The sequence below is a fragment of the Helianthus annuus genome, chromosome 1, assembly GCF_002127325.2.
Source record: "Helianthus annuus cultivar XRQ/B chromosome 1, HanXRQr2.0-SUNRISE, whole genome shotgun sequence".
Taxonomy (NCBI): domain Eukaryota; kingdom Viridiplantae; phylum Streptophyta; class Magnoliopsida; order Asterales; family Asteraceae; genus Helianthus; species Helianthus annuus.
In genome coordinates this window covers 92673915-92688162 of record NC_035433.2, presented here as the reverse complement: position 1 = coordinate 92688162, position 14248 = coordinate 92673915, and the positions used below count along the sequence as shown (strand labels likewise).

At 35.7% G+C, this 14248-nt stretch overlaps 1 protein-coding gene and 1 long non-coding RNA gene across 4 annotated transcripts; both read left to right on the top strand.

The window, feature by feature from the left end:
• Nucleotides 1-468: 468 nt before the first annotated feature.
• On the top strand, nt 469-5943 carry LOC110876399 (THO complex subunit 7A). Of its 3 annotated transcripts, none has more exons than XM_022124576.2 (3): nt 469-607; nt 722-1327; nt 5630-5943. In XM_022124576.2, the coding sequence occupies exons 2-3, from the start codon at nt 731-733 to the stop codon at nt 5765-5767; spliced, it is 735 nt and encodes a 244-aa protein (XP_021980268.1). In that variant the 5' UTR covers nt 469-607; nt 722-730; the 3' UTR covers nt 5768-5943. The 3 variants fall into 3 exon arrangements, with proteins under 3 accessions (XP_021980268.1, XP_035831058.1, XP_035831048.1); XM_035975165.1 differs by lacking the exon at nt 5630-5943 and adding an exon at nt 5182-5562; XM_035975155.1 differs by lacking the exon at nt 5630-5943 and adding an exon at nt 5190-5562 and having other exon boundaries at nt 475-607.
• A 6031-nt stretch (nt 5944-11974) lies between these two features.
• On the top strand, nt 11975-12523 carry LOC110939501. Its single transcript, XR_002592307.2, has 2 exons — nt 11975-12115; nt 12201-12523. It is a non-coding gene; the product is annotated as an uncharacterized LOC110939501 (long non-coding RNA).
• Nucleotides 12524-14248: the final 1725 nt, after the last annotated feature.

The window sequence follows — 14248 nt, the reverse complement described above, 5'->3', positions numbered from 1 at the left end:
TTTTGGATTTGCCAAACACTAAATCTCCTTATTAGTTTTTTGTAAAAGTCAACAAGTTATAAGTTGGGGTGGAAAAGCTTAGTCAAACATGCCCTAAAAGAGATCCAACATCAATAGTTTAACCAAAAGAGTAGTCTCGGTTGTCATATAGAAAAAACTCCAAACTATGTCCATGGTTGGTTTCATTCTTATTTTGTAAGCCCATTGGCGTATAATTTTTTAACTTTAGCCCAAAAGTTAGTTTTAGTTAATGTTTTTTATTAATAACTGAAATTAACCGAAACTGAACCATAACCAATTAACCGCAACCGAAGTTTAGTTAAGGTTATGGTTAAGAAAATCCATAACCGAAGTTTGCGGTTATGGTTATGATTAATGGTAAAATCCAAACCGACCTATACACACCCTTAGCGACAATGATTTTTGTAAAATATGAAAATTAGAAATAGAAAACAATTATTTTATATTATTTTGAAGAAAAACGGAAATAAAAGTGTATATACCTAGCGACGATGGCAATCTCCACCGCTTGATTTTCAGCTCCTACCGCCGGAGTAAACTCCGTCGCCGGCGCGTTTTCCAGAATCTGCAATATCACCGACCAAAGGTTCGCACTTTTCTATCTCACAAATAGATTCAGATTTCGTAATACGATAATTTCACAAATTAGGTCACACGTCATCATCTCAATTTCTCTGTCGTGATTTTGTATCAAAATTAGGTTATAGATATGTTGAAATCTAGGAAAGTCAGCGGTAGGGGAGAAACAACAGGAGGAGCTGCACATTACGCGTTTGGAGCCCTAGAAGATGACATAATAATCAAACATAGGCTTCTGACCAGAACAACAACCACACGAGGCGAACCGCCGTTAAAAAAGCTTCAAAAGAAGTTCACCTCCTTCGCTCTAGAAACCGAGAAGGACTCTGATAACTATGCGGATTGCGAGAGGCTTGCCAAGGCTTTCCTGCAGGAGCTGAGGACGTTTGAGCTTCCGTTGGTGAAGACAAAGGCGGTTATTGATGCGAATGTTAGGGAGAAGGAGAATTTTAATGAGTTGAATGATGAGATTAATAGGAAGATAGTGGAAGCACAGGATGATATTGAGGATTTGAAGAAGCAACTTGAGGAGAGTAAGGTTGAGAGGAAGCATAAGGAGGAGTGTGAGACGATTAGGAAGTTGATTGCTGCGCAGCCGCCTAGGTCCGAGACGCAGAAGCTGATTAATGAACTGGAGAAGGAGATTGCAGCTTTGGAAGCCGAGAATACTGCTAGTTCGAGGACATTGGAGCTTCGTAAAAAGCAATTTGCGCTTCTGTTGCATGTGGTATGTACCCTCTTTCACACTAAGCATTCTTAACATGTTATTTGCTATTCTTTGTGATGTTTGCATTCTGGTTAACATATGGTGACAGTGCACTAGTTGAATTATCAAAGATGAGTTATATGTGTAGGATTCTCTTTCGTAAAATAGAAATGCACAAAACCTTTTAGGCCTTACAAGATATGCTGATGTATGGTTTTGTCTCAAACGCAAATTAGATACATGGAACTTTTACGTAAATGGTAGAAAAATCCCATCGCCCACCAAACTTCTGGTTTGATGGCAAGTAAAATATGTGTATTCTGCAAGTTTCACATAGAATTCTTATCCATCCGACGGTAACCAAATACAAATTCATGTATAAGTAGGTGGACTAAACATCTAAACTAACACTAATATAGTAAAGGAGATGCTGTTTAGAATACTGAAGAGACCTTGAGAGTTTGGGCATGGATAGTTTAACTCTAACTGTGTCCAGAGTTTCATTTACTTTAAGTTAAAGTGGGGATGTTATGTGAGAAGAATCAGAAGATTCTTGTGGATGTAAAAGGTGAACATCCGCATCATATGTTAGTCTTTCTTGTGAGAATTATGATGTGTAGATGCTTGCTTCATGGCATAGTTGCATCCCCCTTTCTTTTAGAACAAATGGTCCTATAGCACTATGCTAGTTTTTGGTTGGGACAAACTGTTACTTTTATCGAGTTCTGCCTTTCTGAATGGAGAAAGAAGCACAAATACCAACCATACCTTGTGAGATAGTCACTACATGCTCTTTAACGTTTATGGGGAATAAACTGATTGTTTTATTTTTTTTTTATCTTATATATCATGTGGCATTACATTAGAAAAATGATTAAAAATAACAAATGGTAATTAATTATCGTATTGATCATTGAACTTTATGAGTATTGATTTGATGACATGCTATTACATATGCTTACATTTTTGAAATGTGATAATGAATAATCATACCCGCTCATCACCATACCAACTTTATTTCATCTTGGGGCCTCAAGTTCCTTTTTTTTCAAGTAATTCAGCATGGAGCTTTTTATCTCCACATCAACTTTCATTCATCTTGGGGCCTTCTATATGGCCCGATAAGCTCCCTGCTGTGTCACATGGAAAGAAGGGCCTCAAGATGAAAGAACGTTGATCTGGTGATGAGTGGGTATGATAATTCATTATCACAATATACAAATGTAAACATATGTAATAGCATATTATCAAATCAATACTTAAAATGTTCAACTTTATATCTTCCCAATAAAGTTTTGCAAAAGCTCCCCGCTGAGTTACTTGGAAAGAAGGGCCAACTGGCCAAGTAACAGTTTTTAAATGTACCGCAGCGTAACACTGCTATCTATTGGCCACCACAGCGCGTATATAATCAGTCCGTTTATATGTAAATATGTGCCCGACTTTTTATTGTGATTTATTTATACATGCATTGCAGATTTCTAGATATACATATTTCACAAGATTCATGTGTATCCCATTTTGAAAATAGTTACATAAACTCACCTTTGTTTAGACGTTTTTTATGTGTTTTTGTATCTCAAGATTTATCCGTTTAGTGAGTCGAGCCTAAAGACATGGTATTTTGTGAATTACTTGTATATAACAGTTCTGGTTATGTTTTATAAAGATACCCTTATTCGTGGCTGTCAATGCATTTATCAAACCTTAAACAGTGATTTTAATATTTTACCAAAGTAAGTAAATATTTAGGTGGTGTTTGGTTCAGGAATGGAAATGAAATGACATATTATCCTTGTTTTTAAGGGGGGGGGGTCATCAAACCTAGTGTGAGAGGTGGGTTTTATCAAACCTAGTGTGAGGGGTGGGTTTTCTCTCTCTCTTTTTTTTTCATTCAAACCTACACCCATTTACAAACCAAATACTACCAAAATATAACCTGATACTTCAGGTTCTTGAGAATTAAGTGACCAACGTTATGAACACTGGCTTCATGGATCAACTTGGGAGACCATATAGTCATTGGCTTCTTTTGGGCAAGAATGAATGAACCAGTATTCAGGTATTTTTGGATCCAGCAACAGGTGCTTCTAACGAGCATGGTTTTATCTTGGCACATAAATTTCTACGATCCATATGGAATAGAAATTTATCTTGGCACATAAATTTCTACGATTATCTTGGCACGTAAATTTCCACAATAAATGAACCATTATTCATCTTGGCTCCTAAAGAATAGAAAGCTGAACTGAGCATTATCTTTGCTGACATGTGGGTGTTCGTTTTTGATAAGTAATACAGGATAAAACTATAAAAGATGTTCTAGACTTTTAGTACATTCTGTCCTTAAAGCACTTTTCGTTTATGCTTGTTTATTTATAGTTTGAGATAACTTTTCTTTTGTCTAATATGTAGTCTTTTCATCAATAAGAATATTTGTATACGAAGAATTTTGTTTACTTTTCTCAAGGATTCTCAGTATAGGGCGGTTCACGAGCCGAACTGACTTGAGCCAGGGTCAGCTCGAATTCACATAACCAAGCTGAATGTTAAGCTAGAACTCGGCTTGATTTCTAATTGAGCTGGTTCAACTCTGCTCTGTTTTAAAAAATAAATTAATGCACACCTTTCAAGTTCAATAGTACAAATTAGCATTCTACAGCACTAACTCAACAGTTTAACTAAGAAACATACAAATTAAGTTCAACAGAATACATATACAAATCAAGTTCGATTGAATACAAAATAAGTTCATCAGCATCCGAATCAACAAGCTGTTGGTGCAAATGCAACTTCTCTTAAAGTAACAAAAAACAACTTGTTAAATAATTGAATCAAATTAATATGTATACTTATTCTCTTAAAGAGCTCATTGTCTTATTAGGGATGAAATGTAATGTGTGGATATAGAGTGCTTACCTGTAGCATTAGTTTCTCCTCCTTTCCATGCTTGGATTAAAAAAGTGTGAGGTGCTTCGAGGCTTTTATGTCCCAAAGGCCGACGTGCGCGCATCAAGTACACGAGGCGTTGCTCTGTTTACAACCAAACCAAATAAGCTTTTATTTGCAACCAGAAGCTGCGTTTCTCTCGCCTGTTTTACATAAAACCTTTTTATCAAGAAAACCTTTCAAAATTTCTTTATCCTTTGGTTGTTTTACATAGTAGTCTCCCACAAACCTTATTTTTTCCACCTTTGACCAGTTTTGACCCAAAAGTACATGAGGCGCTGCCTCAAGGCCTTGAGGTGCTTTCCTGATCACCTCGTGTGCCTTGTGCATCAGGCGCGCCTTCTTAAACCAAGTTTCCATGCATCTCCACTCATGTAGTATATATGACCTTATTTTTATTCACAAGCAGTTCATCTTTATTTGATCAATTTAGGTTTTAAAGAAGTGAAATTTGAAAAAAAAAAAAAAAAACTCGTGTCCGCTTTTAGTGTGATAAGGGAAAAAATGCTGTTAGTCATCTGTTCGTGGGTCAAAAATGTAAATATTCAATTCTGTTTGAGATGTTTTTTTCAGTTTATAAGTCGAACTGTTTTTTTGGTTTCCTGAAACTGGCTTAAACTTAGCAAAATGGTTCACCAACCTTTGAACTTTGAAGTCAACCATAATCTTTTCAAACATGTAATCAATATGAATCCGGTCACATATTCATACCCAGAAATCTAGAAATTTGAGAACTTGGTAGCACGCTCCTTTAAATGCTTCCTTAGTCATTAAAAGTTAACAAGCTAAGTGATAGTGTATGAATCCTTGGCCGGTTTCTAATAAAAATATACCGTTAATGGTACAACTTTCTCTATCTCACCACACTTGTAGATGCAGTTTACTAGTCACTGAACGAAGGAATACTGATAAACTGTTTGATTTAGTGTAACAGTACAAGTTCAGAAGATTACCCTTTGATTTAAAGCAGTACATTGATGATCGATGGGAAGATGCACAATCATAGTCTGTGGAATTCTGAATGAGGAAGAATGAAGATGCAGCAGGATGTGAAGGATGAAGTATTAAAATTAGGGCACCATGAACTCTAGGGCATCTTGCGTGCATTTTGTATTGCAACATGAATTCTAGTTAAAACTCAAACTATGAGCTGACACGACATGAACCTAAAACTATATTCGTGGGTTTGGGTAGGTTTTGGTCGAACCTGAGAACTCATTTTGCTAAATGGGTCAGATTGGCCTACCTGGGTGTTTTACGGGTTGACATGTTTATTTCTATAATTTCGTAAAAATCTATTTGTTTTATGTGATAACTTAAACTGATTTATTTTTATAGCTGAACTGTAATTGTTTTATATAATATGTTACGCAGGTGGATGAGTTACAGAACACCATTGAGGAAGAACAAAAAAGTATGGTTGAGGAAATGCGAATGGCGGCAATTTATGAGAATAAGAACATTGTTGAGGATGCTGCTGGTGGAAATGCAGAAGCTATGGCCATCGATTAATGTATGTCGACTTTCTGTCACTTGTATCTTATATCAATCTCAATTATTGCTCGCTCCCAGATTGATGAAACCTTTATTTTAAGGGTTTATTTATTTGTGTAGTTCTCATATTTATTTGCAGTGTTTCGACAACTACTTTAAGACTTACAACCTATTTACAATCCGTTTATAAATCATTAACTAACCTGTTTGACTGTTTTGACACGAATAAAAGTACGGCTCGTGTTTGGGTCAATTCAAGTAGCCAACCTAACACGATTTGCACCCCTACTTTTAGTAAGGTAGACCTGAAAAAATGATTAAAGTGTATCTGGTTAGGGTTGATGTTTTTGACACGAGAAATGTATGGTTTGTCTTCGGATTCGTCAGTTCAAGCCGCCAACCTAACACAATTCCCACCCCTATTTTAAGTAGGTAGACCATCAAGATTCTGTAGGGTCGTCAGGAAGGTCAAAACATAGAAATTAAGAAATGGAAATGATGTTAAACTAGAGTTGCAAAGCTTTGGTAAGCCTGTTTTTGACTTTTGAAGTTGATGTTTATTCTTTTGAGCATTTGTAATTTCTTAATTATGATATTATTACATATTTTTTTAATATATTTAATTTTGGTATAAGATCAAACTAACCCATGGACCCAAAACAACTCACCTATCGATCCTCTCTATCTCTCAGAAATCGTTCGTAGAGGTGCACATTGACCTTGGCCTCGAAAACCAGTGGCCTCTCCCTTCATGTCCCATGGGGTCGAATTTGATTGTAGTTACGTTTAGGTGAATTTGTGTCATGGAACTTAAAAGTTAGTTTTTTTAAGAAGTAACTAAACATTGGAATATTATTCACACTTCAAGCAAGATAGACCAATTTATAAACCGTCATACGCTCTGTTTTGATAATCAATTTATTGAATTAAAATATTGAGTAAATTGCCATTTTAATCCTTAAGGTTTGGTTCAAATTGTCATTTTAGTCAAATAGTTTTTTTTTCTCCTCTGGGTCCCTGATTTTTCCTTTTTCTTGCCATTTTGATCACATTGCCTAACTCAATCTAAAAATCTGGTTATAACCAGGGGTATTTTTGGTATAAATGTTGTGTAGTGATAACCAAGGGTAGTTTAAAACATAATTTATAAACCTCATGATAATTTAATGCCAAAAATACCCTTGATTATAACATGGTTTTTAGACTAAGTTAGGCAATGTGATCAAAATTGCAAGAAAAAGGAAAAGTCAGGGACCTAGAAGAGAAAAAAAAACTATTTGAACTAAAATGACAATTTGAACAAAAACTCAGGGACTAAAATGACAATTTACTCTAAATTATTCAATTTATTATTAAGTTGAAGCAAATTGTTAGTTTGGAATTAGTTGCTCTTTAAATGAGAAATTTGTATTTGTTACAGTTTTATAAATTAAATTTATATAGAGCTGAAATGTTGCATAAACTATAAAAATTGCTTTATATAAATAAGTTACTACCTGTTAATGTGTGATTAGCACACTTGATAAAGAGACCTGACTTTTAGATGGGAGGTTCTAGGTTCAAACTTGGGCAATGGGAGTATTTCGGGATAATTGGTGTAAACCCATAGAGGTACCATTAGCCGTTCAAAATAATAATAAGTTACCGTCTCTTTATCTTTTTGTTGCAGATTTGGTCAGTTTTTTTGTCATGTCGTAACTTGTATGGACCATAACAGGTTTAGCCCATAGCATTAGTATAGATTAAAGATGTCTATTAAACTCATATTAAAAAGTATAAAACTCATGATTATTTTACTATTTTCATGAAAATACAAAACAAATTGAAACTAATATATAAAAAAAATACCCTTGCTCGATTGCATGGTGAATTCGCTTGAAGCAACAACAATGAGCGGATGAGTTGATCAAGTTCTTCTACAATAAGGTTCTCCTTGATTTGCATGATGAAATTGAAATATTTTAAAGAAATTAGAATTTAAGAGAATTCAAATTAGTTCAAGTTGTTTGACCACCTAAAATGATCTCTTTCTATAGGCATTCGCCTAATGAGCCTAAAAGTGAAGACAACACATCGTTAATTTCCACCAACTTTCTCATCGTTGACAACTCACGCTGTCACGCAAGAGATTTTTAAGGTTTATTACATAAGTAGGTTCTAGAAAAAGATGATATATGGTTTATTGGTTTAGAAACATAGATTCCATGTTCTTAAAAAAGTCTGAATTTAGATATGTGGTTTCCTGGTGAATTCATAAAATTCTTATACTACCATTAGGAGGGGAGAAAGTTGTCTCAAAATTCCTTATTTTTCTCGCATGCTACATCAGCGCCACATCTACATTCTTCTAATTTGCCTCATTTTCCTTATTCTTCCTATTTTGGAGGGGGTCGTCTCACTTTTCCCCATTTTCCTCATATATGTGTGTGGGTGTGCGTGCGCACACATGCAACTCTTGGTGATATTCGGTGAGTATTCACCAATTTTATGGAGAAAAAAAAAAGTCTTCAAAACCTGGGAACGATATAAGGCATATCATGTTAATCAAAGTAAAAAATATATTATTAGAATAACTATTTAAAATAGTTAATTTTTTATTATGTTTATCCTAAACCTAACCCAAAACCTGTCGGGTCTCTATTAGGTAATTATCCCTAAGTATACCCATGGATGTTGAGCAAACCTGTTGGTTTCAAGTTCTTGAGACTGTAGGTGTTCGGTTATAGTGAGCAAAATAAACATCTTGTAGTAAATGTAGTGTTCTTCTGTTATTTAAAACGCTGTGGAAGTTTAGGGTTTAGCAGATCTAACTACAATTGGATTAAGGGGTTGTTTGGCAACATCAGAATGGTTAAGTGCTGAACCAGTAAGAGGTCTGAACCATTAAGAGTTTGTATAATGTTTAACCATTCAGAGGCAAATGTCTGGCCAATTAAGATTAGAGGCCTTAACCATTATGGCTCTGTATAAATCTTAACCATTCAGACATCTGCTCGTGAAACAAACAGTCTGAACCATTAAGTGCTGAACCAGTAAGATGTATGAACCATTAAAAGCCTCATTAAGAGGTAAACAAACAATCCCTAAGTGTTCAATTCACTAACAAAAAGGGGTTGGCTAAATGCACCCCCTTTTTACTAAGTGCCCTTTCCATAAAAAAAACATTTTAAAACTTTTTAAATTCCACCCTTTAAAAATCCATTACTCACATTTTTTATACCATGACAATATCTGGTGGAGGTTTAGGGTTGAATACATTTGGAGCTTGATCTGAATCAACATTTTTAATTACAGAAATTGATTTACATAAACAGCATGATCAATCGAAATCATTTTTCACTAGAATTATATAAACAATTGTAACAATGAAAAGGTACGTTGTAAGCAAAAATAGTACATGTCAAAGACAAAGTAGAAAAATTCTTTGTGAAAAAACAAGAATGTTCGATTATTTATATTATTGTGTCCAATCCAATGCGGAAGAAAAAAATTCCTGAAGTCTTCATGCATAAATTAACACACAACCATGAAGTCTTCGTGCATAAATTAATTTATTTTCTTTTCAAACACTTCTGTGTAATTTGCAGATTCGAGAATAAATTGATAGCAGAAGTGTTCCTAATATGTACTATATATTAAGAACGACAAATATTATAAAGGTAATTGTTTCTTTGTAAATCCACTACAAACATCTGGTAATCGATTTGTGGTAAAGTTTGATCGGCAAATTCTATTATTCTTATAACTATTCAATCAAAAAAAAAAAGAAGAAGAAGAAGAACTATATTAATGAGAAAGATGAATACATACCAAGAACGCTCAATCAATTAGATTTTTGATGAAAATCAAAGTTGCACTAAATCGTTTTTCAAGGTCTCTCTTAATCTCCTTCTTTTCAATCAACGGGAATTTTGTTATGAAGCCGTTCTGATGTAAAAGCAAAACACGTTTACGTAAGTATTCAAATTATGGGAAGTGGATAAACCCCTATAAAAAATAGGGATAGTTCCTTATGTAATTTAAAAAAAGTAGAAAACAAAAGGGTTCATTGTTTTTTATTTACAAACTTCAGGGGGGAGGTGTAGCCAATAAAAAATTAAAAAAAAGGGATACATTTAGCAACACCCTAACAAAAAACCTAAACTAAATACCCCTTAAGAATTAAGTCCCAAGCTAAATAAAGTATGTTCAGATTTATCTTAATTGAGTTAATAGCCAAAATGGTCCCTGAGTTTTGCTCACTTTTGCCACTTTAGTCCAAAATCCAAAATTTTTAAATCTGGGTCCATGAGGTTTGCATTTTGTTGCCATTTTAGTCCAAATTTCAAAAACCCTCTTTTTTGACTGTTGCAACCAGCTTATTTTGTCCTTTTGCGCAGGGGTATTCCGGGTTTTTGATCTGAGTTTGTTATAATAACTCATAAAAATGACCAAAATACCCCTGCACAAAAGGACAAAGTAGGCTGGTTGCAACAGTCAGAAAAGAGAGTTTTTGAAATTTGGACTAAAATAGCAACAAAATGCAAACCTCAGGGACCCAGATTTAAAAATTTTGGATTTTAGACTAAAGTGGCAAAAGTGAGCAAACCTCATGGACCATTTTGGCTATTAACTCATCTTAATTTTATATTGTTTATGATTTGGGCCTTTAGGTGATGATTATGTTTCGTTAACCCAAACTAAATAAGGTATGTTCAGAAATAAAACCAAAATGAAACAAAGATTCATCTTAATTTTACAGTGTTTATGATTTGGACCTCTGGGTGATGATTATGTTTCCTTAATAAAAAATAACATATATCACAACAGATAAATAAATATAGGATCAAAGCTTATATCTGTCTCAAACCCATGAAAAATATAAAATAATACAATATACCTGTTTCACGGACCCCATGCTTATTCCAAATGTTTTGGATTTCGGTTTACTTATCAAGTTCGATTTCAATCGTCATCTCAACCTCTGTTGTTAAGGCTCACCCGGATGCGCCCCTAGGCCCATCGCAGCCTTTTTTTGTGTTTCAAAAGCCTCACTTTTAGGCCCTCAACCCTATTTTTCATGTCAAGCTCCGACAAATTTTTTGCCGAAAATCCTTTGAACAGGTATGAGACAATTATACTAACCCTAATCAGGCATGGAATCAACATAAAACAACCTAAACTAGCCCTAAGAAAGACTAAACCATGTCTAAAACCCTTAAAATTGTATCTTTATACTATTTGCCTCGACAAAAAAAAACCGCTCGCTTTTTAAGCCCCTTGCATTAAAACTCGAGATTCACTATTAACGCCTTAAGTGCGCCTCGCGCCATCAACAACTATGATCCCTACTCTCATAGATACCCTCCTCTGTAGATCTGCAAACGAACCAAACAAACACGAACATAGCCTTGTTCGTGTTCGTTTGTTAAGGAAATAATGTGTTCATGAACATTTACCGATCTAGATTTTTTGTTCATAGTCGTTCATTAAGGGAATGAATGTATTCATGTTCGTTTGTTAATTTTAGGTGCTGGACAAAAGCGAACACATGCTAATGTTCATGAACACACACGACCACAAATGAAGGCAAGCAAACACAAACCACCCCTGTCTTGTACTAAGAATGATGAAGAACACGAGCGCAAAAACCTTAAATCGAAGTCTGGAATGATAGCGGGGGCTAGGGGTGTGCATGGGTCAGTTTGAGTCGGTTTTGACCAAAAACCATAACCATAACCGTGATGTCGGTTATTGGATAACTATAACCATAACCGATCGGTTATGGTGGTTATGGTTATTCGGTTTTGATGGTTATAACGGGTCAGTTATGGGTGGTTAACCGTGTATTTAGCTTAGCTAAAAATAGCTTAATTTTTGAGAAAAATGCCCGGATAGTCCCTGTGGTTTCGCCTATAGTCCCCGACTTTCTAAAACTACCTGAATAGTCCCCAAGTTTTCATTTTTTGTTCCCGGATAGTCCCTGGGTCTAATTTCAGTTACTTTTCTCTGTTAAGTGGGTGTTAAGAGGGTGTGAAATGACAAAAATACCCTTTCCTTAAAAGGCCAAACCATAGGGACTATCCGGACATCTTCTTCATTTTTATTTATAAAACCCCACCACCACATTCATTTTTAACCTCCACCCACCATCACCCTCCTCCACCCTCCACCATCACCCTCTCTCTCTCCCTCTCCAATTCCGGCGAAAGTCCGGCTACTCACGGCGGAACCAAGGTTTTCTGGCCGTTTTTCACGGTGGAACCAGGGTGAAATATTCAGGTTGCATTTAGGACGAAGGTGTTTCATCCAAACATCAACAGCAACGGTAGCATATGTTTGGATATCCTCAACGAACAATGGAGTCCAGCACTAACAATCTCCAAGGTCCGATGCACCTCTCGTTTTTATTATTGGGTTTATTTTAAACCTGAAATGTCTTGTATTGAAGAGGTGTATGTGTGTTTTGTAGGTGTTGCTTTCCATCTGCTCTCTGTTGACAGACCCGAACCCTGATGATCCGTTGGTGCCAGAGATTGCTCACATGTATAAAACCGACAAGTCCAAGTACGAGGCCACTGCTCGTAGCTGGACGCAGAAGTATGCCATGGGCTAATCTCTCGAGTCTCGTTTGAATCAAATGGATTGTTGGAAGAATAAAAAATGTTGGTTTTTCACTTTTTATTCTTGGAATGTCCCAATGAAGAAATGGTTGTTAAGATTGTCTCAGTTTGTGTAATATTGAAATGATGTTAATCAAAGAGACTCATTTTAGAAAGAATGGCATCTTTTTTATTTGCTTAGTTTGTCTCTGGACTCTGCTATAATCAAGCATTATTTAACAATTAAATGGCAAGGTTTTATATATTGCATTACAAACATGTATGACCAGGGTTTTCCGGCCGTTTTTCACGGTGGAACCAGGGTTTTCCGACCGTTTTTCACTCGGTTCAGTCTCCGGTCAGTTTCATTTTAGTCATTTTTGTTCGATTCGTTGCAGTGGTGGTGACTCCGGCTCGAGTGGTGATTCGGTTCAATTTAGGTCTTGGTGCAACTCGGTTCGGTTCCGGCTCGGGTTGATGGTGGAGGGTGGAGGAGGGTGATGGTGGGTGGAGGTTGAATATGAAGTGTGGTGGTGGGGTTTTATAAATAAAAATGAAGAAGATGCCCGGATAGTCCCTATGGTTTGGCCTTTTAAGGAAAGGGTATTTTTGTCATTTCACATCATTTTAACAGAGAAAAGTAACTGAAGTTAGACCCAGGGACTATCCGGGAACAAAAAATGAAAACTTGGGGACTATTCAGGTAGTTTTAGAAAGTTGGGGACTATAGGTGAAAAAGGGCGAAACCACAGGGACTATCCGGGCATTTTTCTCTTAATTTTTTAACATGGAATAAATTGTTACTGCATATTTGTATATATTAGTATATTACATAATATTAAAAAATACATATAATCTATAATATTAATAACAATTATTATCGATATCCAAATAAAGTGATATGAAACATTCCATAAATTCAAATAAACATTCAACCAAAACAAAAAAAAATGATATGAAAAACTCATAAGTACTAAAAATCTTCAGTAAAAAATATAAAATATTAAAAAAATGGTTAAAAGTCCTAAATCCTATAAAGATTTATTACATGTCGGTTCGGTTATGGTGGGTATGAAAAAAATGATAACCATAACCGACCCGCTACTTTCGATTTTCAAAAAAACCATTAACCGACCCATCGGTTTTTTATTTGGTTCGGTTTTGTCGGTTAATTCGGTTATAGTTCGGTTAATTCGGTTGTTTGCACACCCCTAGCGGGGGCGTAGTCGCGTCGCGTCTGCTTGGAACAAAAGCGGGAATGACAATGTTTAACTAAGTTTTCCAGCACGCAAGGAGTAACACTAGGAGTAACACTAATATGTAATACACCATATTTAATAAATAATTCATTAGTGGAAATTTGGAAGTACTTAAATAAACAATCAAAGTAATAACTCTTAATAAACCATTAAACACAAATGAACATAAACGAACGTGCACCCACGAACATAAATAAACGAACGTAGCCCCTGTTCATGTCTGCTCGTTTAACTAAACGAACAAAATTTGCTGTTTGTGTCCGCTCGTTTAACTAAACGAACGAACTTCGCGTCGATTTATTCGCCGAACTGTTTGGTTCGTTAGAGAAAAATGCCCAGATAGTCCCTGTGGTTTCGCCTTTTTTCACCTATAGTCCCTATCTTTCTAAAACTACTTGAATAGTCCCCAAGTTTTCGATTTTTGTTCTCGGATAGTCCCTGGGTCTAACTTCAGTTACTTTTCTCAGTTAAGTGGGTGTTGAAATGACCAAAATACCCTTTCCTTAAAAGGCCAAACCATAGAGACTATCCGGGCACCTGAAACCACCTCATACCACCACCGTCGCCCGACCCACAAAACCGGTTATGGTAACCGGTAAATCCCGATGCCGCACCACGGCCGACTTGACCCGACCTGCGACGTGATTCCAGTCAACCCA

Coding starts and splice junctions, on each gene's coding strand:
- LOC110876399 (XM_022124576.2), top strand. CDS start 731: ATGTTGAAATCTAGGAAAGTCAGCGGTAGGGGAGAAACAACAGGAGGA. Junction 1,328..5,629: donor TTGCGCTTCTGTTGCATGTG/GTATGTACCCTC, acceptor TATGTTACGCAG/GTGGATGAGTTACAGAACAC.